The 27,327-nt window shown below is 39.0% G+C and overlaps 1 protein-coding gene across 1 annotated transcript; it reads right to left on the reverse strand.

Annotated features, from left to right (window-relative positions):
• On the reverse strand, positions 1–26,913 carry LOC137283258 (mediator of RNA polymerase II transcription subunit 12-like). Its single transcript, XM_067814683.1, has 17 exons — positions 26,771–26,913; positions 22,840–23,892; positions 21,372–21,437; positions 20,076–20,208; positions 18,974–19,113; positions 17,935–18,006; positions 14,084–14,213; positions 10,207–10,334; positions 9,346–9,761; positions 7,949–8,844; positions 7,006–7,103; positions 6,373–6,440; positions 5,769–5,821; positions 4,684–4,737; positions 3,671–3,799; positions 1,940–2,449; positions 1–1,041 (listed from the first exon to the last, which is right to left on the reverse strand). The coding sequence occupies exons 2-17, from the start codon at positions 23,885–23,887 to the stop codon at positions 1,035–1,037; spliced, it is 3,948 nt and encodes a 1,315-aa protein (XP_067670784.1). The 5' UTR covers positions 23,888–23,892; positions 26,771–26,913; the 3' UTR covers positions 1–1,034.
• Between the last annotated feature and the right edge of the window lie 414 nt (positions 26,914–27,327).

Raw genomic sequence — 27,327 nt, forward strand, 5'->3', positions numbered from 1 at the left:
TAATATTTGCGGGAACTTTATTTTGACCATTACGTGGATATGATTACATCATATGAGTGGAAAAGAAACACAAACTGTGATTAATGGATACTTTTCAGACATGGTTCAAACCTTGATGATGTCAATGAAGCATGAAATCAAACCTGAAATACTTGAAGCATTTTCTTATCAATGATTGTCATGTTCCCTGATGAATGATACGTACAACAGGCAGTCCCTTCAAGCACCTTGTGCTCTTCGTAAAAAATATCTTTCACAAACATACACTTAGTGAGGTTTTAAGTACAACACATGCTTTCATCAGTACATTAATAAGGAAAACACAACTTTAAATAATGTATTACCCCGAAGTTTTGTCAAAGACTATATCTTAAAATCATCTAAAATATTTGACATTTCAGCCAAACTATTAACAATGCGTTCACATGAAAGTCTTTAGGAATTAACATGTGTAACATCAAACAAGCAACAAGATATTTTAAACTATCTCCAGTCAATGCACATGAGAAATTACAAAGTGATGGGTTTTCTTGTCAAAAAGGGAAAGTGTTGCTCTAAACCACTCAGCAAAGGTATACAGTGATCCATATGGTACAAGGTTGAAACACTTTCTCTGCTAGCTCAAGCTGTGTAAGTTGAGTCTCAAATTTAAGTCCAGCTAAACTCCTCCGACACTATTAATCTAATTCCTTACACTGTCTAACCAAAGATATCTAACCAAATATATCTAACCAAATATATGGGCATTGGTCATTATGGTGCATGGACACTGAACTTCATAAAAACAGGAGAATTCCCACAAGAATTAACCACTACATAATGATAAATGCAAAAGACACTTAGAAGCACAAGTATCAAGTGAACGGATTGTGTTTGAGCGATGAAATCAACATAGGGTCCATAGCTGTCTCCATGGTATTTTTATGTGCAAGTGGTGGCTTGATAGAAGTAGAACTACACTCATCACATAGAAGGAGATTTTGTCCCTGTTAGCACTTTCTGTAGTCCTTATTACGAAGAGTCAACTGAATACTTTAATTCCTGCAAAGACAAAAAATAGCACAAATGAACTTGAGGATACAAGGAAAATCGCGTCTTTTTAACCTCCATTGACAGTAGCAACCTTATAGCAAGACTTACTTCATTTCACCTCACAATATTCAATTAAGGTGGTTCACAGTGCATCTTGGCTTTAGAAGTGGAGGTGTGTTTTCATAACAAAGTGATGATTACAACTTAAATTTTTTAAGCTGGTTTCCTGAGCAGGCATATACACTCCTGTGATGTGCTGCAATTATTGCCAATGCAGCATAATTATTCCCAATATTTATTCATTAAAAGGGTTACTGTTTGATAGTGCCTGGGATGAAAACTTTCCAAAGGCACATGAAATTGCACCCTCGATAATCTCCAAGGATTACATTGCGATAATTCTCCACTAGACCCTGGATGCATCTACGACTTGGACAGATGATTTTATTACCCATGTATGCTGGCTCCTCATTCTCACAGCAGCCAATCAGCTAAACTACCGTTAAAATCAAGCTTGTCAATGTCAACAAAGATAACGATATCAGCCATGACAGTTTGTTTGCAGTACAAACAAGATTTGGGGGAAAGTCATTGACAAATTAACAGGTTCGAAACTTTAAAAAAAAATTGTTTATTCAATAACTCCTATCTCTATCAGAGTACCTCTGCATCATTTGTGTCGCCAAGTTTAGTCAGTTAGATAATTTGGAAAGGGAAAGTAAGCTGTGACTGGTACATTCATCTTCCCAGGGTACACACTTGATTGGAGAAAAAGCCTGCCAAGGAAGGTAACAAAATCATCAGGCCAAGCCACATTTGCATCCAGGGTATTGTTGAGAGTTGATGTATACCCTGGAGATTATCAAGGATAAAGAAATTGAAGCATTAGCTGAATCATTCTACAAACCTTTTCATTCCCGGCAAAAGTCTTGTGGGCAGGAGAACCATCTTGGGTTGGAACCTCCCTGTTGCCTGCATCATCTGTTGCTGCATCATTTGCTGCTGACCTTGACCTCGCTGCTGCTGACCTTGACCTCGCTGCTGTTGCTGGTTCTGTTGGCGTTGTTGATTCTGAGGGCGTTGTTGGCTCTGTGGGCGTTGTTGACTCTGTAGACGTTGCTGATTCTGTTGGCGTTGCTGGCTCTGTTGGAGTTGTTGATGTTGTAGACGTTGATTCTGCGGGCGTTGTTGATTCTGTAGACGCTGCTGATTCTGTGGGCGTTGCTGACTCTGTGGGCGTTGCTGACTCTGTGGGCGTTGCTGACTCTGTAGACGCTGCTGATTCTGTGGGCGTTGCTGACTCTGTAGACGTTGCTGTGTTTGAGGCCTCTGATTGTAGTTCTGCTCATGCTGTTTTTTCAGGATACCACTACGCGCAGCAGTGTTTTGCATCATACCAGGAGCATTGTTCCAGCTACTGCAAAAAAATACCCAAAAGCTCAAGGTTTGTTTATAGCAGGAAAATATTGGCTTTATGATTACCACTGTGTGTATTCAAACAAAAATATGCTCCTACTCTTCTCAGAACACAACTTGACATTCTGAATAGCAAGAACCTCAGAGAGCCGGGACACTCAGCACCAATGCCTTCGCTGGACCATTTGTCAATAAAATGTTGTAAACAAAACAAATTTTGGATTCTGGAATTCAAACATCTTGGTTAGGTTGATGACATGAAGTAGAGTCAGACAACAAGACACATGGACATGGTGAGAGTGCATACTGTTTTACATGGCTTTTAGCAACATTCCAGCAATATCACTGCGGGGGACACCAGAAATCTGCTTCACACATTGAACCCACCTGGAAAACGAAAAACCCAGGTCTTCAGTGTGACAACTGAATGCTTTTTACTCTAAGACAGATAGAGTGAGTGAGTGAGTGAGTGAGTTTAGTTTTACGCCGCACTCAGCAATATTCCAGCAATATGGCGGCAGTCTGTAAATAATCGAGTCTGGACCAGACAATCCAGAGATCAACAACATGAGCATCAGTCTGTGCAATTGGGAACAGAAAACATGTGTCAACCAAGTCAGCGAGCCTGACCACCCAATCCTGTTAGTCACCTCTTACGCCGCCTCTTACGAGAACTGCAATAACCATAAAAAGCTTCTACAGAAAGGCCATGAAGGTGTTGTCCCTTATAAAATACACAGAGCAATCAGGTTAGGGTGTATGAGTGATATGATGGCTTGGAATCTTTAGTAAGGCTGTCTGATGTCTGATACTCCAGTGACACCTTGGAACACAAATATGGTCTTGATTAACCTGAACACTGGAATTTGAACCCTCAATCATAAGTTTTTGTCATGCCTTAGATATGTAATACTGCACACAGAATTATGCATCTCAGACACAAGTAAAAGTATTTCTGTAAGTCAGACATAATTCAAAATGTCCAAGCCAGGTTGATATTTGGTCACAGATGTTGTTGTATATCCTGATATTGATATACGATTGTGTTTGTACCGCACATTAAGTTTAATCTTATAATAGAAACAGTCATGTAATATGGCAAGAACTGCCAAAGCATATTCAAATTCTAGGCACTTCTATCAACAAGAGAGGATTGCCAATGTACAAACATCAAAATATGAATAATGTGATGATTTATTTATATCTCTTTAAACATACTAACCTGTCTGTAAAGTTCTGATCATACATATCGCTGCCCTGTGATTGGTGACCATACTCATGGACCTTGAAGTGTGGATCTGAAGCACCATTGTCAGCAGCCTCGTTCATCCCAGAGCCCCAATTCTGATTCCTGAAAATTCCATCGATTTCCCTATATTGAACCAAGCTCAGTTTGATTAGAGAGTATATCATGCTTACCAAATTTCAACACGAAAATCATGTGAAATGCTGCACACCATGCTGGGGCAAGTTATTATGAATAAAGGGCGTATATTTTCATCATATTTTATTGCACTCTGCAATATTCCAGCTATATGACAGCCGCATTATGACGCATGAACCAGACAAGATAATCCTGCACCAGACATGGATACATGATTACCTGAGCTATACAAATCTAATATTTACGATTTATCTTTCAAACTTGCAAATACCATCTCATATGTTATTACCTCTGATCTTGCCAACATGATTACATTTAATTTTATGATCATCTATGAACCAGAAATCCTGATGACATGTTTCACAATAGGGGTCCTTGTTTGGATATGGCATCCTCGACATCGCCAGGGTACAGGTTCCGCTAAATTCCTACTATAACCTACGTATATATGGCATATATAAAAACATACATGCAAGAACTCCTACCTCTTTCATATAACCTCTGCATCATTTGTGTTGCCAAGTTTAACCAGATAATTTAAGAAGTGAGAGTGAGTTGTGACTGATGCCAAAAGCAGACACCTAATTGGCTAAAATGTCAGCCAAGGGAGATAATAAAACCATTGGGCTGAGCTGTAGATGCATCCATGGTATTGTGGAGATATAAAGGACCATATACCCTGAAGGTATCAAGGATGGTAAAGGGAAATCAACTAAAGATTTATGCAATAATCAATTAAAAGACACTACTGACGACTGTTATGAGTCTTCAGACTGGGAATGCCATTTCACTACCCATAAGCCAGTGAGTTTGGCTAAATGTCACATCATGGTAGCAGGGCTAGTACTTACTGCATTCTTTTGTCGTAACCACGCTGTTCAGATACTCCTCCCTCTTCTCTTGACCTGCAACATAACTTTCTATGAAAACACAGTTTTCAAACAATATCAATAATAATACAATAGTGCATATTTGCAGCATGCTCAAGGCACAACAATTACACAAGATACAAAGCAAAGGCTGACGACAAAAGTTAATGCAAATTTTAGTATTTTTCAGATTCTTAAACAGTCAGTTGTGACAATGTGTTGATTCAGCTCATTGTGTACTGAATCCCAAACCAGGCTGCAGGGTTCATAACAAGAATCTGTCAGTCCATCCACAACAGACTTGAATACTGACAGGCCTTTCTGACACAGCTGTTACACTCCAGCCTGGAGGGAGTTAACACTGCTTTTAATAATATTCAAGGTATAAGACACAATCTTTTCACCACTATGGCGAACACACTATGGTTCTGACAACCCAAGAAACACTACTGAGGTGAACAGGAATCTAACCCTGGTCATTGGTTTCTTGCATGCTAAAGGGATGTAACTGTGTACAAATTGCAGCGTCTTAGTCACCTGTAGCCATGTTCACTGAAAATCAACATTCACTGACTTATCATCTATAAAATCTACAAATCCTGCCACAAAGTAAGTGAGTGAGTGAGTGAGTGTAACTCCATACTCAGCAATAATCCAGCTATGTGACAGCAGTCTGTAAATAATCAAGTCTGGACCAGACAATCCAGTGTTCAACAGCATGAGCATTGATCTGCACAACTTTTAACTGATGACCTGTGTCAACCAAGTGAGCGAGTGACCACCCGATCCCGTTAGTCACCTCTTAAGACAAGCACAGTCGCCTTTGACAAGCATGGGTTGCTGAAGACCTATTCCACCCCAGAATCTTCACGGTCTCCAGCCACAAAGGCCAAGCAAACACAGACTGATGAATCTGTTGTTCACTTTTTATAAAGCTGGTATTAACAAGTACATTTGCTACTGTCAGATTTCAGGATTTTTCAAAACATTTTTCCATTTGATTAGGTGTGAAATCTACTGTAAAAATCATGACATATTACAAAAGAGCAGGTACTAGTTTCTCTTACCATTCCATATCTTGAAGCTGATAATTGTCATCTCTTATATCTGACATTCTTTCCTGCAACACAACCAGATTTATGTCTATATATGGAACATAGTGAGTAGTTCTACACCATACTCAGCATTATTCCAACTATATGGCGGTAGTCTGTAAATAATCAAATCTGAACCAGACAAACCAGTGATCAACTGCATGATCATCAATCTATGCATCTAGGATATGATGACAGTGTTAAGTAAGCTAGTAAGCCTGACCCTCCAATACTGTTAGTTGCCTCTTACGACTAGCATGGGTCAATGAAGACCAATTCTAATCCGGGTTCTTCACAGGTCTTGATTTTATGCCATAAGTCCAGTTTGTAGTCTAATTTATGAACATGCTTAAAGAAGATATAAGACGATTTTGAAACAGAAATTATCTTCATGGCTTTGTAGATGATCATTATTGCACAACTTCTGCTTTCTTTAACAACTTCTCCAGCCATACCTACTTCACATCCATGGAATTAATTATGATATGTTGTAATTTGTGAACATACAAGATGTGCATGTTTACATCTAGTGTTTACTGTATACCAAGGCTAGCACACAAATAAAACGTGTAACTACCTGATCCATTCTTTGTCTCTTCTCACGGATAGGAACATCACCCATCATACGACCTGAACGCTTCATCCCTGAAGTTTCAAAACATACAAATCAATGATTACAGTACTTCAAGGAAAGGTCATCAGAACTGACCACCATTTACACAGTCACCTGCCTGTCAGTCACAAATATCTGTGCAGGGAACATTTCTGACCCATAATTCCATGGGTTATCATTAATGCTTTCAATCAGCAATATCGTACTGAGGACAAATTGTACACTAGGTCACCAGAGTGTTAAGAAACAAGTACCTTATATTAAGTCTAAAAGAATTTGGGGACTGAGGTAGAGGGAGGGTTGTCGCCTTATGCATATGACAGACATCCTCTCATTGTTTTCTAACCGTGTCATTTTCAGGTTCAACTGGTGATGTCAACTGGAGTTTGATAGTTTGACAGCCTGGTGATAATGTGGCATGTCGGTAAAGCTTTATATTTCATCCCCAATCAGTCGCACACATGACATTTCACTAGTGAACACATGGAATTTAATCTGTGAACTTGAAATTTGTTCCCTCTAACTTTGCACCTCTCAGCAACTGTAGTAGCAGATATGTATGAAACACAATTTTTATTATGTAATAAAAGGCAGTACCTGCACCATACGCTCCTTCATTTCCTCGTCCATAGGGTATATCCTGGGGATAATTCTCACTCCATGCTGTCTCCCCTTGTTGGTCAGATTCTTGCCTCCTGGTGGTGATCAGGTCAAAATTAGTTACCATCATTTTATAGAAATGCTTCAGACAAACAAGATAGAGACTTGGTGAAAAGGAAGAAGAGGGGATAAAACAATAGAACAAAGACAAGGTGATAAGACAAATGGATGAAAGACAAGGTTACCCAACAAATAGAAGACAAGGTGATCAGAAAAATGGATGAAAGACAAGGTGATCAGACAAATGGAAGAAAGACAAGGTGATCAGAAAAATGGATGAAAGACAAGGTGATCAGAAAAATGGAAGAAAGACAAGGTGATCAGGAAAATGGATGAAAGACAAGGTGATCAGAAAAATGGAAGAAAGACAAGGTGATCAGAAAAATGATGAAAGACAAGGTAATGAGAAAAATGGAAGAAAGACATGATCAGACAAATGAAAGAAAAACAAGTCATCAGAAAAATGAAGAGAGACATTACAATGGGATGAGTTATATGGTTAACACAGATTTGATGATCTTGGGCTTCTTGGGTATGGGAAATTTAGTGGTAAATTAGAAACACTGATTGGAATCTCCTTTGAAAAAGTGTTTTGAACAGGTACAATTCTGCCAAGTGCATTGATGCGTATTCATACTGACAATGAACTTGTGTGTTATATCATTGCAAGAAAATTCACAGTATCGTTTTACCCCAACCTGAGAGATCATGGGTCTAACATGCTTTTAGCAATATTCCACTAGTATCACGATGGAGGGGGACTCCAGTAATAGACTTCATGCACTGGACCAATAACAGGAATTGAATCCACGTGATGAGCGAATACATTTACCTAACCACACCCATTTCCCCCATGTTTAAAGGATATCCAAATGTTTACCTATCATCAACTGCATAGACATCTCCAGAGTTTCTTTGCACTTCATCATAGCCTTGACCCCACTCCTGTTCCTGTTCTTCCAACCTCTGGTCTTGGAAAGACTGTCTCTGTCCTCGGTTGTATGTGTCCTGCCCTCGGGCTGGGGAGCGGGCTGGTACTCTGGATGAAATGTCAGAAGACTCGGGTGCTCTTGAAGATCTCTGAGGGAAAGATCCACCAGCACGATTTGTTTCTATCCTCCCAGACTCATTTCTCATGCCTCCACGATTCGACAATGGTTCATTTTGGTTCATATGTAACCGATTAAAACCAGAGTCCATTCCACTTCTATACTGATTTTCCTGCCCATATTTATCACCTCTTACTGGTTCGTTCTGTTGGCCGTAGGAATCATCCAATTGAGCCCTATCGTTCCTCCCCATTTCCATACCTCCTCTCCTCATGTCCATGTTATTTCTTCCAATGCGTTCCATGCTATTTCTCCCACCAGCCTGCATGTCACCTCTTCCCATATTGTCAAAGTTGTCTCTTCCCATACGTTCCAAACTGTTTCTCCGCATGTTGTCCATATTCCTTCCCATGTTGTTCATGTTTGCCCTATTCAATGAAGCGCCACTTCTCACTCTCTCTCTCTCTCTTTCCTGCTGTGCCATTATGTTGGTGTTCATCTCTGGCATCATCTGAATATGTGATGGTACATTCTGTGGGATGTTCTGTGCTCCAGCAATTGGAATGGGCCCCAGCAAACCGTCGCCTGTTCCTTCCATCATAGACATTTTTGCCTGAGCTTGAGCCTGCAATATAGCCATATTGTTCTGCTGCACAGCTTGAGCTATCTGCTGTTGCCTCACCATCTGCATCTGTTGCTGTTGCTGTTGCTGTTGCATCGCTACCTGCTGAAAATGATATATTCAGATATATTATGGTTTAAATACATATGCCTGGAGTGTGTACAGGACATGGGGTGAATTTAGTGAGGGAGTGAATGATTTTAGTTTTACATCACTTATTGCAAATATTCCACCAATATCATGGCAGGTGAGACCAGAAATGGGCATCACACATTTGTAACGCATGAGGGGAATAAAACCTTGATCTTTGGCAAGACAAGCAAAAACTTTAACCATTAGGCTACCAGTCCAACCTAAAACACCCACAAAGCTTTCACAATACTTCAACATTCATAAGAATTTGGTAAGCAACAGAATGAACTGTAATTTGGATCCAACCACGGTTATGTCACATACCATCACTGCCTGGGCCCTAATCCACAAGCACTCATACCTTTAGGTCAGAAGATATCTTCTATTTAAAACCAGAAGCAGAAGAGTTTGTTGAATGTTGCTTTAAATGAATATGAGAAGACAATAGCCTGTAAATAAACAACATTTTCATACCTGCTGTTGCTGTTCCTTTATCTTTTGCAAGGCTCTTTCCTGAATACTACGTCGGATTACTTCATTAGGAGTTGGATTTGCCTGATTTGGTCCAGGTCTCCTCTGAATGGGCCTTTTCTGCATAGGCATGTTTGAACGATTCTGGTTTGTACGGGTCTGATTTAGGAACTGGCGACTACGTTCCCGAATCTTTTTAGCCTGTTCCTGTCTAAGGCTGACTTTAGCATCCATTTTCCTGCCAGATCTGTTGTTATTCCTACGGTCATCTCTACTGTCAGTGCGGTCACGACTCGAGGCTGATCTGCTACTGCCTCTGTGAGAATGACTGTCAGCTCGACTTCTTTCTCTCCCCGAAGGAGACTCTTTCCGACTTGAAGCAGAGGAATTTTCAGGTCTTGACTTTGCCACATTTTTTTCTACAAAATATGCAAAATTGTAACATTCTTACAAAGGTTTAAAACCCCAAACCAACTAATTTTACTGTAGCAATATATGATATTGTCAAACTTTGTGCTAAAAAAACCCCACGCTTGTATACGCTGAAAACAAATTCAGTGTTGTCAACATTTGTTGATATTTTTCAAACATATAAACAGAATCTGATCAATAAATCAGGGAAAATGATCATCCAGAAAAAAATTAATAATACAATGTCAGGCATTTCTTTGAACAAATGAATGCGCAAATCATGATATTATGCAGCAGTGCTCCAGTCAAATCAAATCTATCTGCAAATGAATCAAATTTTCGACAGACGAAGTGTCTTGGTAGACTGAAAAGCAGTGGTACAAACAAACCAAAATCTTTCATTAAATTTCATTTTCCAAAGATGTAATCCAATATATTTATTTTAGTACATACCTTTTTGTTCTTCCTCATCTGTCACTTCTCTGTGAATTATAATGTCATGTTTGCCAAGTTTCATGCCAGCATAACATTTCTTCACAGCCCTCGACACTGCTGGACTGGTACACTCCAATGTGGCCACTCTGCAATCAGCAGGGTTGTAGGCAAATGTTCAGTCATATCAATGATACTTTTGTAAACCCTTAAGCATGTTAAGTACCAACATGGAAAAATGGTAAAAGGATATCCACAGAATCAGTAACATTTTGAATAAAGCAAACCAAACATTTTCGAAACAAATTTACTACATTCATAGTTAATCACGGAAAGCGGCAGGGAAGGTGTTCAGTATTTATGTTATTATACATAAGTTTAATGAATACGATACCCAAGTCACGATTCCATACATCTTATGATACCTGTTTTCACAGCACTGAGTAAATTTAGTTACATTTTGAATATTACTATTACATATTTTACAATGGTCCATGAAAAGATCACCCTTTTTTATTCTCAGGGATAGAGTTCTAATTTCCCATCTCTGAACATGAAAAATAATCATTTATAATTCTGAAAACTTAAAAAAAAACGAAAATTGCAATGATACTTTCTAAACTAAATATCAATACAGTTTTAAATGTATCAGTAAGTAAGGCATCTTAGAAAAAGTATGGTGCATCAATATATCGACGCATCTTGGCATCCCAAGTGTTTGGTCCTCATGGTTTTGGGAGGTTGTATCTTTTATGAAGGGACACTGCTAATCTTTCTAAAAGGACCTAATTGGCATTTATGCTTACTTGTGTAGACTAAAGCAAATTTTCTTTCAAAGTCGTGATTGAGTATGGTTTCACATAGTTTTCAGCAATATCATGACAGGGGTGTGCCAAAATGGGCTTCACACTGTAACCATGTATGGAATGAAAACACGGGCTTTGAGCAATCAGTAGACTACTTGGTACCCAAACAAATTCCACCCCATCTCTCATTTTAAGCAGAGAAAGATATCACATGGTAAAATCAAACTCTTCACTTACCTCAGCCACCTCAGCAATGAAGACAGATATCTCTAGGAGCAACATTTTTTAAAAAAAAGTACCCAGAGTATTTACATTAATATTTTAGATGGAATGAAACAAATATCAACATGCATCTGATTACAGAAACCTTGAAAATTTCACTCTCATTTTACTGAGTACCTTGTCACCACAGCTGACAATTTACATATGTGTTTTGTAAATGTTGTGTAGAATGTGTTGTATCTGCTTGATTCATGGAGACATTTCCCTGCTAACAACAGCTGGGGTGATATCCACATTAACCAGCATCACTTGAGCCCGGTTACACTGTTGAAGTATTTGTAAGCAATTTCTCATAATTGGTGTCATATATATCCTATCATCTTCTCATTCCAAATGTATCTGTGACACTTCAACACATGATAAATGCATCCAAAATTTGTGTGCCATGATCAGCAGCATTTGACCGGCATCAGACTTCATTAAATATGCATCTGCTTCTCACAAATGGATTTTTTTCAGCATTGTGTCACAATGTTTACGTTGGAGATTGGCCTTGTTTCCCAACATCCATATACCCATGCTCAGCAGAAGAATCTTTGGACACATGAAGACGACAGGATGCAATCCTCTTCACTCATGACATAGCCGTACAGCATTCAATGAAGAGCATGCATGACTGGTATAAGGTACACCATCTGTCTCATCACCCACACAATCTTATCCATGTCTCATTTATCGTGAGACATCAGGGATGGTATGACATTTCACAATATCTTCATTGGTCTAGTCATGATCTCAAGCTGCATGACAATCTTTCCAATATGTCCTCAACATGACTAAAGAAGCCAGTATATTTTCTTTATGGATCCACTGGTATTTCCTTATGAAGTTACATATTATGTGGAGATTAGTCTACATGACCAAACAAAGCACATACACACCATGTCCATTGTTAAACAAGCGGATGAACAGTCAGTGGGGAGGGTTCACTACTCCAGGGAACCCTGTAGATTAACCAGTTCTTTAACGCCAATGGCTGCATCAAAGCATGAAATGGGTTTCATATTTCCCAGATAGTCTTGGGCGATTGGACTTTATTCAGCTATTACCATCCACATCTGAACAGAGCATGAGACATCTGTAGATTTACGGTACATGCATCATGGTTAGAAATTAGCCTGTGTTTCCAATAATATTCCACTAGTCCATAAATATGATCTGCTAAAGAGCTGTGTGGGAAAAAGCGATACTCCACAAGGATATCACCACTACTAGTTCTTCCTGATGTTTACTGTTCATGGACTAGTGGACTAGTTAATTCTGACCATGTACATGTGAACCCATTACAAAATGTCATCCTCCGTCAGCAACACGTCGACATCATGTGTTCCGCCAGTATTCTTTGCCAAGGTCCAGAGTTGCAATTTTATCAACCCATCAAATGCTTGATTGCCATCAGAATTGACTCAGTACACAGTTTCGTAACGCAATCATTGTCTTAAGCGCTTCCACTCCTACAGTCCAGAGTAATCCACTGCACAAGCTGATTGTGTCAGAATCTCAGAGTGATATGTGCCAAGATGGGTTTCGATCATCACATCATTGTCACATGAATTTGTTTAAGTCCACAGTCTTCAATAGCACAAAACTGACAGAATGAATCTTAGAGCAATAGAAGCCAAGATGGTTTCATTGTGAACTGACTTAGGTGTGCGCAGTGTATATTCTTGCACAACTCCTCAAGATCTGGTACAATATAACGTAACACAATCGACTGAGACTTCCTACTGCACAAATGATTCTGTACACTGGAAGTAGACATGACTGCAGCTGGTAGGCACATTAAAGACCTGTGCTGTTCAATCACATACAACAGGCATAACTGACACTCTCAACAGCTTCTCAGAATCCCAGTGAGTGTGTGGACAAGTATGGTTTTAGGTAGCTCATGGCAATATTCCAGCAATAACTGAGCCTCACACAGAACTGGGCCTCACATATTATATCCATGTTGAGAAATGAACCCAGGTCTTCTGCATGACAAGTGAATGCTTTAAACACTAGGATACCCAAGTGAAACCTCAGATCAAACAGAAATATATACTGAAACAACACACTAGTAACTGTAATCTGTAATGATATATGCACTCTGCATGATGTTACAACAGATTCATTGCATAATGTTAGAATTCTGTTCATAATATCTTCATGTACTTTAAGGCTTCAATACAAAGCCTATTTTGTCATCCATCAGTCTAGAAACTGGACTGACATGAAATATCTGCCTTTTACAGCTAGCAGTCCTCAGTACTTTATTGTGTGTGGGTCTAGTATTGTTTCTGCATCCAAAACGATAGTCACCAGAGTTGAATAAATGAACTTTCACTTCATTTATCAAACACTTCTAGGCCATGTCCTCTTCGTTGACTGACCTTGACATACTTTATCCACCTGTCTTATGGAAGTTGTTTGTTGTCTGCTACACAATATTCTTCACAGATCTTGACATATTTAATCCACTGGTCCAGTGCTGGCTGTATAAACACTGTATTTAGCAGCTTCTGAAGCTTCAAGTCCCAGTAATAAAAAGCACCTACTACTCACTACTTGCATAGCCAGATGCAAGCACTGATTATGAACACATTCCTTTGATGCCCTATCGAAACCACTAATCTAATGTGAGTGTAGTTTGTGTGCAAATGAGGAATGATTTTAGCAAATGCATGAGATGATTTTATGGACCTAATGATGAGATGTAGGTTTTCTAAAACACAGGCATGTACATGTATGCTGGTGACCCCTATGTACGAGGAGGGACAAGCTGGTTGGGGACATCTTCCTTCCTCACAGACTCCCCCACTGCTACTTACCCAGTTGTCTCTCCAGCTTTCAATGACTGGAACTTTACACTAAGTGTGTAGGGCACCATGACTTCTATCATCTCTCGTGATGTTCCCACAGGGACGTTACGGAGGAGTAATCGTCTATTTAAAGGTTTCCCTGAAACAAAACAACCCTAGACATGACACAGCAGCTCTTCTCCAACACAGATCACAGACCATCTCCGTGTTGTCTGGTTGACGTGGAACTGGAACAAGAACAGGAACAGGAATCATCTGCAGCATCCAGTGGGAGTCACTCCCAATGTTGTGTTGGAAACAAGCAAGTTTTAAAGTGAAGCGGCAACTCTGCAATTGTACAGTGCCACTTCATCACTAAGTCAAACATATGGATGAAATGCACTCCTCAAAGCAGCTCATATTCATCCTTTGCCAAGACCATCATCATATATGAGATCAGGGCAGTAATTATGTTGGCAAGTTAAGACAGGAATTAACCTGAAAGAAATCTTGGATAGTTTAGTTAAAAGTTAGGATATGGTACTTTAGCCCTAGCATGGTGTAAGAATGTGAAACTTCTTGCTATGAGCCAATGGATACTTTACACACAGCAAAGCAGCCTCACGTTGTCTTGACAACAGAGAACTGTCAAACCAAATACTGCCACTGAACTACATATCACTTTGACCAAAGTACAAGAAACTAAACCAACCACTTTCCCCAAGAACACTAAACATAAAAGACATTTTCAGGTAAAGTTTGTTTTTTTTTCAAATGCTTATCAATCTTGATGACACGGCTCACAACGTACAACTGCTTCATAGCAATATGTATAAATGAGTCCTTGGCCATGGATTCAGAATCATTGTGATTTCTTAGTCAACCATCCACATTTGTGAATCCTGCGTCTTCCTTGTCATCACTTGTCAAGGACATCTACATGTCAGTAGTTTCCAATGTCCAGCACAAAAATGTGCCACCTATTCAGAGATTTATGTATTTGTTGTAGTAAGTACATAGCTGTAGCAAAGCTCATTCAGTTATTGACCATGAATGGTGTTTTTCAGGCCTTTGATACTGACAAACATTATTAATGTTAATGCAATCCACAACTCCACCCATGATGAAGGGCATGTTGTCAGTATATTTCCATGCCTTGTCTAGTGATATTTTCTGTTGATGTGTCACCTCAGGACTAGAACCAATGTCTATACTGGATATAGTTTCTGTAGCTCTGTCTAGTGAGGTCCAACCACTGATGTTCTAACTCATGTAGTCTGTGGTGAGATGATATATTGATGGGTGAGATACTGGTCACCACTGTCCCCTGAATGGTGAGATCTTCCGTTGCGGTTGTCTAATCAGGATAAGCTATTGATGTCTTGACAGGTGAAATCTTCTGTCAGTGCTCCAGCAGAGAACATACCTTTTATGTCCTGACTCATGAAATCTTAGTTGATGCTAACAACTGTGGATCGACCACTGATCTCTAGACTAGTGAGATGATCTGTTGCTGTTGTCTGTTGATGACCAACCATTCATGTTCTTACCAGTGAGATCAGTTGCTGTTGTCTATTGAGGATCAACCACTGATGTCCTGACCAGTGAGATCTGTTGCTGTTGTCTGTTGATAAACAACTGCTGATGTTCTAACCAGTGAGATCAGTTGCAGTTGTCTGTTGATGACCAACCATTGATGTCCTGATCAGTGAGATCAGCTGCTGTTGTCTGTTGATAAACAACTGCTGATGTCCTAACCAGTGAGATCAGTTGCCGTTGTCTGTTGATGACCAACCATTGATGTCCTGACCAGTGAGATCAGCTGCTGTTGTCCGTTGATGACCAACCACTGATATCCTGACCTGAGAGATCAGTTGCTGTTGTCCGTTGATGACCAATCACTGATGTCCTCACCAGTGAGATCAGTTGCCGTTGTCCGTTGATGACCAACCACTGATGTCCTGACCAGTGAGATCAGTTGCCGTAGTCCGTTGATGACCAACCATTGATGTCCTGACCTGTGAGATCAGTTGCTGTAGTCTGTTGAGGACCAACCATTGATGTCCTGACCAGTGAGATCAGTTGCTGTAGTCTGTTGAGGACCAACCACTGATGTCTTCACTGGAGAGATCTTCTCTCGCTGTTGTCTCTTGAGGACCAACAACTGATGTCCTGGCTCATGACATGATCTGCCAAAATTTCAGCAGAGCACATACTTTTTACATCATGACTCATGAGATCTTAGGTAAATGCTAACAGCTGAGGACCAACCAGACTGGTGAGATGATCTGTTGCAGTTCTCTCTTGAGGACGGTTGTCTTGCCCAGTTAGATGGTTTGCTGTAGTCTGCTTAAGGTCAGCCATTAATCTCCAGGCTGGTGAGGTGATATGCTGCTGTTTAACACACCACTGATCTCCAAAACTGATCAAATTGTCTTTAGCTGTTATCTGTTGTAAACCAACCACTGAAGAACTAACAAGTGAAATCCGCTGCAGTTGTCTGTCGAGGACCAACCACTGATCTCTTGACTGCAAAGATGTTCTCTTGCTGTTGCCTGCTGAGGACCGAGCACTGATGTCCTGAGATCTGTGGCTGTTATCGGTTGAGGACCAACCATTGAAGATCTGACTAGTGAGATCTGTTGCTGTAGTCTGTTGAGGACCAACCACTAATGTCCTGACTCACAAGATCTTCTGAACAGTGAGACCTTCCGTTCAGTATTAATAGCCGACATCCAGCCTAAGGTGAAAATATTCTTTTTATGTGATCAATGGTAAGGCTCTCCAGCTAATGTTGTATCATGTAAGAATCGTCTTCTTCTGATGACATGTAGAGTGTGAACCTACTGCAGACAGCTATCTTGCTGATAACATGAATCTGTTCACGTCTATCAGGTGACAATTTTCTGCTCATGGTATACACTATGAGAATCTTCTGGTGCCAGATTACAGAAAATATTCAACTGATTCCAAGAGCTATCAAACCCATAGACTCCACTGTATCATTCTACAAGTCTTCACTGGTCTGATAGGTATCTGATGGAAACCAAATTACCCAAATGTCTGCCACAAAACTGTCCCACAACTTCTGAACATGGACACGAAATCCTTGCATTACTGATGTACATGTTCTGTGCATGACCTTAAGTCTAAATACTGAAAAAGTTCCAAACTGTTAAACAGTTTGAAATCTCTTCACCAGGTACATTTGTTTCCAAGATTGTCATCTGCGGTTCATTTTGTATTTACAGTAAGTGCACCACACACCTGACCTTCGATAAACAGCAACCATCACAAGTCATCAAAATCTGTCATTCCCAGTGATAGTATATCTCTTCAGTTTTCTTTGACAGCCTCTTTACTTGCAATCAAACTCAGGTGTTTCAGTCAAGCACCAACACAAGTTAAAAGATTCTAACAACTGTCCATGATTCTATATCTAAGTAGAAACCACAGTACTATGAAGGGACAGTTTCCTTTCAAACCAAATAATGATGTTGAGAAGATAGTATGTAAGGCAGTAAATTGAATGACAGACAGTAAACAGTGACAGCACCAATGACAATAAGGTTTCACTGATCTTTTCCACTGTTTTTGTCCCTTTACACGAAATGGTGACTACAGGGTAAGAAAACAGGATAAAGATGATATGGTGTTCAAGGCAATTGAGGATTATCTTTGGAGACAGAGCTTTAGCGTAAGAACCACTGAAAACAAAATATGCCCAGAGTAGTAATACAGAGAAACCACACAAAACCGTTGAAACAGGCTAGCCTGTGTGTAAATGTCCAAGAAAGACAGCATCTTGTTGCCAATCATCCATTAACCCTATAATCCCTCCACCTTCTTTTTCTTTTCTCAACTGTGCAAGGGTTACTTACCGTAGGTTGTTTCCTTCCCCCGAATGGGCACAGTCAGGTTGGTGGCAGACTTGGTACAAATGAACAATTCACCTAGAAGAAAGAGAGTCATAGGTTTTCAAGGACAACCACTTGAAAAAAAATCAAATTCAGGTTGAGGCTTTCTGGGATTCTTGAAAAACAATATTGTGTTTGTTCCTGAAATTGACTTGATGTTTTGTTTTTAATTGCAGTCAGCATTCTTTAACTAAATTCGAGTGGTCTTCAAATCCATGGGAAGACATTCCACATTAAAAGGTGTAAAATGACTCCCAAATGATATGTAATGGAGTTAAAATAAAAGATTTAACATAGCCCACTTACAATAAAACAGTATCCAAAACAGCTACCTTCTATAGCATTGCTAGTAATGTTTAATGTTGTTAGCAAACAAAGAACACTGATTTCTACCTGTCCAGGGGTCAAGAAGACAATTTTGACACAAGTATTGTAGGGTCAGTGTAGATTATCAAATGTTCTGGCCTTGTAAACAAAGTCTTGTTAGCATTGTCCAAAACGGCTTTTCAGTTTAACACCTTTATATGTGCACATTCATCCCAAAGACTGGACACTGACTGTATTTTTATCAAAAACCTGATATCGCTGAGACCCAAATACATGAATTAATATTTAGCAGTACAGTTTCAAGTGGCTTTTTTAAGCAACATTAGAGAAAATTCACAAAAGGGCACACCAGAAAAAAGGTTTCGCCCATTTTGCCTTTGTTGGGAATTGGACCAGAGTGTCCTAAAAAGTGAATGCTTTAACCACAAGGCTACCCAACTACCCCTATTCTTATTAAGGTCATTAAAGAATATCTGAATGAGTATGGTCTAAAGAGGTTTCTAGCAATACTATTGCTACATCATGGCAGGCAACACCACATGGACTTCAAGAATTTTACCCATGAAGGGGCCTTCACTATGAGAGACAAACGACTTGCCACTTGCCAGCATCGTAATGTTGTATGACCTCAGAAACATAGTTATGATCAACCAGTTCAAATAAAATAATTCCTCACCAACTTCCGGCATTGGGTTGGTTTTACTCTTCTTCCGTTTCAGAAGCACATTAACAGTTTCAGCCTGGAAGGGAATGCACGCAAGCTTGTTGACAATCAGCTGCGCATCCTTGTACTGGTTGAAGAGGAACATCATTTGTCTGAAACATCATCAACTTACACTACAGAACACTGAAGTTATTTAATCTGGTTTAACACTTCCTGGAATGTTATTGTCGCTTGTATTGCAGTTTTGAAAGCAAAGTGGAAGGAGAAACCAAAGTGATGCTGGTCTTAGACATTTTACCCATTCAAGAAACCCATGACAATGGATGCAGTGGTAACAAACCTACACATGTAATCAAAATGAACTGGGATTCAAACCCAGAATCAAAAGTCATACTTTCATACAATGAAGTTTGGCACTTGAGATGGCAGTGCCACCTGTGCTTCTTTTAGTGAGTGAGTGAATGAGTGAGTATGGTTTGACTTGGGAGATCTGTTGCTACTGATGTCCCAAGAGAGAGCATGGTTTAATGCCAATTTTAGAAACATGCCATCAATATCAAAGCTGGGGACACCACAAATGGGCATCACACATTGTATTCATGTGGGAAATCTTTGTCATGATGAGTGGACGCTGCAACCACTAGGCTAAGCCACCATCACTTGGCTCCCTTCATGTATACATGTCAAAAGAACGTTTGTGTATCCCCCACCCATACTCAAAGGACACTCCTTTTCACATTCTCTTTAGTATAAATACACTTAAACCAGAAACTAGTCAGGACATGATGACATGAATCAATCAAGTCAGTGAGCTTGACTCCCTGATGCTATTTGTGGCCTCTTGAGACAAGCACTGATTGTCTAACCAAGATTTTCATGTGTATGCTACCGAAGCTAACAAAACCAACTCACTTAACGCATTATCAATGGATAATTCCATTTTTTTCAACAGCCCTTAAATACATGTAATGATGCCTTTTTCCTATAATTTAGTTTCCATGATAAATTCGCTATATATACATCTTGCAAAATGGCAAAAAAGTTCATCGTTATTTTAAAAAACACCTGTTCCTCACAGGTAAGAGCAATAACACAGAACCTGTAAGATGCCTACCCTTCACGTTTGTTTCCCTTTCCAATATAGAAAAATGCAGAACCTTGGGAAATATTCATGGCTTTCTTTATGCCCACATCAACCAGGTCTACAGGGTCAACAGGTGATACCTTCACATACCACTTGGCTGTGCCTGAAACAAACAATTGGAAACAGTCAAACAAAGCATAAAGACAAATGACCCTTTCCTAAGTCTGAGTAAACAAGTGCTGAAAGATCATCGCTCCAGTCCCAAGATTCAAACAGCCTATCAGACCTCAGCTAGTGAGTGTGAGTAAGGTGTCAATCATGAATAATCTTTCGGCTTAATTTCTATCACTGAAAACTACAGTAACTCCAGAGTGAGTTTAGTTTTACACTGCTGTCAGTAATATTCCATATATGTGACAGAGGGTTGTAAATAATGGAGTCTACACCAGACAGTCCAGTGATCAACATCATGTGCATCAATTTACACTATACCATCAGATACGATACCATGTCGACCATGTCAGTGAGTCTGACCACCTGATCCTGTTAGTCGCATCTTATGACAAGCATGGGTTTTTGAAATTCAGTTCTAACCTGGACCTTCATGGGTTGTAACTCCAGAAACATATAAATGGGGTAGATGTAACTTTACACTGTTGTACCCATGTGGGAAATTGAACCTGGGTCTTCATTGTCACAAGTAACTTTTTACCCACAAGGGCAACCCACACATAACCAGAGATATAGATATGCTGTGCATCTGTGCAAAATATGCAAATATTTATCTGAAAACAATTCCTAAAGTGCATATTATATTTCAGGACTAGAACTAAGCAACTTGCAGTTTCCATATCATTTTTCACATTACAGATCAACTATAAATAACAAACAAAAACATTTAAAATGTGTGATATATTTTACATTAATGGAAAATGGCCAAATATCCAGTTGAGTTTTGAGCGAGGTGAGTAAAAATTATTTGGTTACTCAAAGAAAAATGAGGATACCCAAATAAGATGAACACATGCGAGTATGTAACTCAATGACCCAAAACTTATCAGCAGCTCTGCATAACCAATTAACTTGGAAAACAAGACATCTCTATTCAAAATGGAAGGGTGCATCAAAATGAAATGTAATTAGAAGAGACAAGATCATTATTATTGTCAACATGATGAACATGATGAAGCATGACAAGCATTTTCAACAAACAAAATTCATTTTCTTGATGCTTTTGAACTACTACATGAAGTTCAACCAATACAATACAAGATACACGAAACACATATCAAACAAAGTTGACACTGACAGAAATTAATCACTTACGGTCCCATGATCTCTCTTTTGAATATAGATCCGTAATTTCCAGATCTCCCAGTGCCATCTTCATCTCTACAAAAACAAGGATAATATGAGTAAGTCTGACAACAAATTTACACTGAGCAATCTGTCAGAGTAGAATTAGACACAATGTATTTGGATTTATCACAAGTCTGTTTATCCAGAGGTAAACTAAAGCATGATAGGTATTGTTTTCCGAAGAATTATATCTGAAAGGATAAAAATTTTGAGCAGTGAACTGGATGAAGTTAACTTGTGTTTATGCCTTGCTTACAGCCAGAGCTGACTATCAATACAGATCATAAAGGTCAACCATCATTGACAAAACATTAATCGATCAATAATCAATATATTTCAGACGCAAGTTTCAGCAAAAATGCCTCAAAGAAATGAATATATTTCACAGATATGAAGGCACAAAATTGCAAATTGTGTGTAAAATTAAGACCTTTTTTCTATGAAAAAAGTTAATGTACGTTATTATAATTAATATTAATAATTTTGCCTATCAATGATATTTCCTCTTTGCAGCTGACATGATTCACTCTTCAAAATGACTTTACATTTGACTGACAAACTTTACCTTTGGATTTAGATGACCAATGACAACCTCAGACATATTAGAAGTACAAAGGCATGTCAATTTGGGTAGAAACATTTGTTATATGTGAGTGAGTGAGTGAGTTTAGTTTTACGCCGCACTCAGCAATATTCCAGCTATATCGGTCTGTAAATAATCGAGTCTGGGCCAGACAATCCAGTGGCCAACAACATGAGCATCGATCTGCGCAATTGGGAACCGATGACATTTGTCAACCAAGTCAGCGAGCCTGACCACCTGATCCCGTTAGTCGCCTCTTACGACAAGCATAGTCGCCTTTTATGGCAAGCAAGGGTTGCTGAAGTCCTTTTGTTATATGTCATATCTGGCATTACACTTTCTCTCTAAAGAACAGATTCCACTACTTTTTCCAAGGCTGAGTCCAATCTGGTTACTAAGTATACAAAAGTAGTCTAACACTTTTTCATTTGCACAAGGAACAGGTGTAGTTTTTTGTTATCCCTCACATCTCATTAAAAACAACCGGCTCAAATGTCAATATTCTTCGACAAGTGCAGCTAGTATAAATGAGGGATTTATCTTGGCTTCTAAACATACCCTAAGTGAGCAAATTTGGGGGAAAAACATCACGATTCCATTCAAAATTGTCTTCTTGATAACTTTTCTTATTTACATTAAAAATGGAAAATTTATAGTAAAATGACATTAGCCTTCACATATCAGTCTTTGGTGCAGGAAAGAACCCAAAAATTAGCCTGTTGGGAATATGGTACTGGCACATTGATAGTGTTTTTCCACTGACAATTCTTCAGGTCACCAAAATCTGTCCATGTAAAGCCAATGAAGGACAATCAAAATGTGTCGAGCACTGAAAATACAAAATAAACCTACTGGATGTAAGTTCACTAGTTCTTTCTGTCAACAACTGGAGGACGTTTGGGGAGAACACTTCAGCAAGCAATTCCTTTGCCTTTTCCCTTTGAATTTCAGCTTCTGCCTTCTTGTTTGCCTTGGTATCCTCGGTCTTCTCGTCTCCTTCCTTCACCTTTATCGGTGATTCAGTTACTTTCTCAGTTTCTTTCTTTGAGGGTGTTGTTTGTTTTGGTGGTGTTTGGGGTATCTTTTTAGTATCGTTCCCTCCAGATTTGGGTTCATCGCCCTTCTGACTTGGAGTTTCAGATCTGGCTGGAGACTGTTTTGTTGACTTAACTGCAGGTTTTGTATCCTTCTTTGCTTCCACGTCTTCATCTCCCATATCTCCTTCAATGGATTCTAGATCATCCTCCTTAGCCTTTTCTTTAACCACTTTCTCCACCACTGCAGGTTTCTTATCCACTGTTTTTTTCTCCACTGCTGGTTTCTTCACAGCTGCAGGTTTCTTTTCTACAGCTGTAGGTTTCTTTTCAACAGCTGCTGGTTTCTTTTCAACAACTGTAGGTTTCTTTTCAACAGCTGCTGGTTTCTTTTCAATTACTGCTGGTTTCTTTTCAACTACTGCAGGTTTCTTTTCAACAGCTGCTGGTTTCTTTTCAACAGCTGGCTTTTTTTCAGGAGGCTTCACAACAGGTTTGGCTGAAGGTTTCGGTGCTGCAGCTGGTTTATCATCAGCCTTGTCTTTTGGTTTATTCTCTGTCGCCTTGGCAACACCTGTTTTACTACTTGGGCTCTTTTGGTCAGTTTTGGGTCCAGTTTTGACATCTGCTGGTTTGGAAGCAGGTTTCTTGGCAGGTATGACAGTTTTTTCTTCCACTATCACTATATCATTGTCATCTTCTTCTCCAACTTCTTCCACCACTGTCATGTTTGTCATGTCACCATCCTCATCTGCATCATCTAGTACAGTCCAATCACTTGGAAAGGCTGCGCCATCACCAAAGTCACTGCCACAGTCACCTTCTAGGTTGTCATCTGACAGTGTTACATCATCTTTCGCATCCATTTTGTCTGAAATAAACAAGCAATATGGCAGAGATGTTCTTTTCAACAAGATGAAGCTGTTTTCAAAGACTGTTACCTTATTCTTACTGATGCACTGGAAAGATTTTGTGTTGAATATGGTCTTGATGTTAATTTGGATAAAACAAATGTCATGACCTTTAAAAGTAGACTTCTATCAAAAAAAGAAAGGCGTATCTATGATGGAAAGAGGCCACAATGTGTCAATTCCAAAAAGTACATGGGTTAAAAAATCCCATCGCCCAATGCCTGGGAAAAATCAGTTGTCAGTTTCCATTTCGTTCAATCAAATAATGGTATCTTACTTCTAAGTTGGCTATTAGATGATTTCTGCTTACGTTTTCAATCTATAAATAAACTTGGATTTCATTTCATATCTGCTCAAAATGTAGTGATTAAATTTCACACTGATCACAAAGTAGGGTTATCTTTCTTTGCTACTTATCATTTTATCAATAAATAGTTCACTAAACATTAATACCATGTTCATTTGTTCTTTCATAACTACATCATCATGATTATGTCATAAAAATCAGGGCAAATAAAAAAAATCAGGAAAAGTTACTTTCTTAGATTCTTAGTTTTACATTCCCTAGACGTTTGTCTTGGTCTAGCCATTAAAGAACATCTCAGGTCAGGTGAAAAGGCTCTGTTTGCCATCATTTGTGCCATAAAACATATCAAAGAGGTATTTTTCGATTATTTTTCAGAATTTCCAAAATCAAAATAGCTCCTATTCTTCTTTGCTGCAGAGGAATGAGGTTTTCACCAAAATGATTATGCAGAGTCTGTCCATATGCTGACATGTAAAAAGGCATCTTGGTGTAAAATCATCCACATCTATTAAGGTAGCTTGGGGGTGAATGTGGTCATTTTCCTAAGTATATTGTATAGTGTAATTAAGTTTTGGTAAAAAATATTGTCTATGCCTAGCTATTGCAATCCTAAGAAATATTACAATATGTTGGTACAAGTTTCTAATCCAATGCCAGAAAGAATGGAGCAGAAAGATAACCGTGCTACTGAAAATAAGCATTTGTTGTCCAGCTTAGGTTTGGGATATATCTTGGAGTGGGAACAAGAAGCTGTCATTAATCCAGTTTCCATTTTGTCCCGGTTCATTTCCCATTTCAAACTTACACATGAACAAGATTGGCGAGTTTCACTTTATAATGGCAGTAAACTTTTGTCTTATTCTTGTCTTATACACAAGACTTAATTTACAGGGGTTCAAAATTCTTTTCAAAAGCCACTTGCCACAGGGCAAATGACTTTCAGAAAGTAACAAGTCCTGACTTATTTTCCACTTGCCCTGATTTTATGACATATTGAACAGTGATAAATAGCAAAGAAAGATAACTGTACATTATTATTATAGGAGTCAACTGTACAGCTTCATTTAAGCAGATAATGAAATGAAATCCAAGTTTATTTGCAGTTTGAAACCATAAGTGGAAATTATCTAGGAGCCACTGGACAAGTAAGATACCACTATTTGATTTCACGCGGAAATGCACAACTTCAAATCTATTTGATAAACATCATAATCACAGGCCGATCAGCCTATAGCAAAATAGGCATAACAGCCTATAATTCGTTGGTTTCACATAAATTTTAGACTCACTGTGCACATGCACAGAGCATGTAAAAACATCTACTGGCAGACTTCTGCTTTGGTCATATGTTCACCCATAGTGTAAATACACTCAATACAAAATAATTCAATAATAATTATTTACATGTGGCAACTGTTCATAGCTGACTAAATACATCGATTTGCATATGCTTTTCAGTTATTGATGTCCTAATTTGGATTGTAACTGCATCAGAAATGTGTGTTTTGTTAGTTGTGATAAGGGGATGTGCGGGATGGACTGTTGTGGTGAGATATGTATATACAAGAATTTATTGAGGCTAGATGCAGTTTACCAGGTGCAGCCCGGCTGGTGCTGAAAACTCGTTATTCAGCAGTCACAGCATATCGCGCTATAGAGAGTCTGCGCCACTGCACAATCCTTAACCCTTGGGCACCCCCCTATACAATCCTTGGGGTTAGGGTATGGGGTTAGGGTTAGTGCGCCTGGTAAAGTGCAAGACTCCCTTTATTGACATAAAATAAGCTATATATTTCACTACTCCCAGTCTTTGGTTCATACAAAAATAAAGAAAATTTGCATTCGACATAAAACCATATGTTTGTTTTTATTTTCGTTTTCTATAGAGCGTGATCACACTATCTGTAAAGCATATGTTCAATGCTGAAGTCCACCAGTAGATGTTTTTTACATGCTTTTACACCCACAGCGAGTCTAAAATTAATGTGAAACAAACGAATATCCCTTTTGGCCTATTATAGGTCGCTCCATAGTTTTCCACAACCTGAGAAAGCCTGTGTGTAAGTGCATTGAATTCCACAGAGCGTTTTTTATTTTGTGGAGAAGTAGATAGTGTACGAACGGACGGACCCTGGGACTAACCCAATATGCCCCCAGCCATATATGGCAGGGGCATAAAAAAAAAGAATAGGTTTTTTTCAAAATCAAACAAAACTGGTCGTTTCGCCGACATCTTGTTTTCCCAGGGACGCTTTTAAGATCTTGATTATTACTTGAGTCCACATTCAGCTTGCACTATCAACTGATAAATGTGTATTAGACACTACAATAGACTGCAAAATCATTGTCGGAAATTGGTACGGACATTGTACACATTTCTAGTGGTTTGGAGATATCAGACACTTCGGAGCGGACCGATGTTGTTCAATGCAGCAACACATTCGCATAGCATTAATTTTGACTTCATACCCACACCGATAAAAAGGACAAACGGATCAGGGAAATACGACAATCGCAGCCAAATTACTCACCAATTGTGCGCAAAAATAAGCTTCCACTCGATGTTTACGGTTAGTCTCGTCGCAATAATGATATCATCTAAATGAAATCTACAAACGTTCACAAAATGGCCGTGGGAGTAAATGGTAGCCTCGCAGAAATATTGGCAAAGTGCAAAAGTAGGATTTGTGCGCGGAACAGGGAAGTGTATTCACTCGCATAACGTACATGGTAACGCAGCTAAAGTACTGTCGGAAATAGGGAAAAATGGTTGTTTGTACAATTTATGTTGTTACATGTGAAAGTGTAAAAGATCTGTTAAACTAAGTTCGGCCTAACTACAGTCCCAGTCGTAGGGACATAGGAAACGTAGTAAAAGGACTTTCGTGAGGAGATATTAGTGCAGAAATGATTAATGCGGACATTTCAAAGTCCAAAGCGACTTATTTGGGACAGACCATGGCTTTATACGAACTAATGTGCAATGATATTATGTTAGAAAGAGCACTTTCTAAATGCCTATATTTAAATGAGACTTTGCCTCATTATAACCGATAGCTGACATAAATAATAATAACTCTCTTGCTGA

This window comes from Haliotis asinina, chromosome 5 (assembly GCF_037392515.1).
Source record: "Haliotis asinina isolate JCU_RB_2024 chromosome 5, JCU_Hal_asi_v2, whole genome shotgun sequence".
Classification (NCBI taxonomy): domain Eukaryota; kingdom Metazoa; phylum Mollusca; class Gastropoda; order Lepetellida; family Haliotidae; genus Haliotis; species Haliotis asinina.

Excerpts from the sequence above, each read along its gene's own strand:
- LOC137283258 (XM_067814683.1), bottom strand. The coding sequence starts at position 23,887 with ATGGATGCGAAAGATGATGTAACACTGTCAGATGACAACCTAGAAGGT. Across the intron at positions 10,335-14,083 it reads AAAGCTGGAGAGACAACTGG|AGTGGCCACATTGGAGTGTA; the intron begins GTAAGTAGCAGT and ends TGCTGATTGCAG. Across the intron at positions 5,822-6,372 it reads AGAGACAAAGAATGGATCAG|GAAAGAATGTCAGATATAAG; the intron begins GTAGTTACACGT and ends GTTGTGTTGCAG.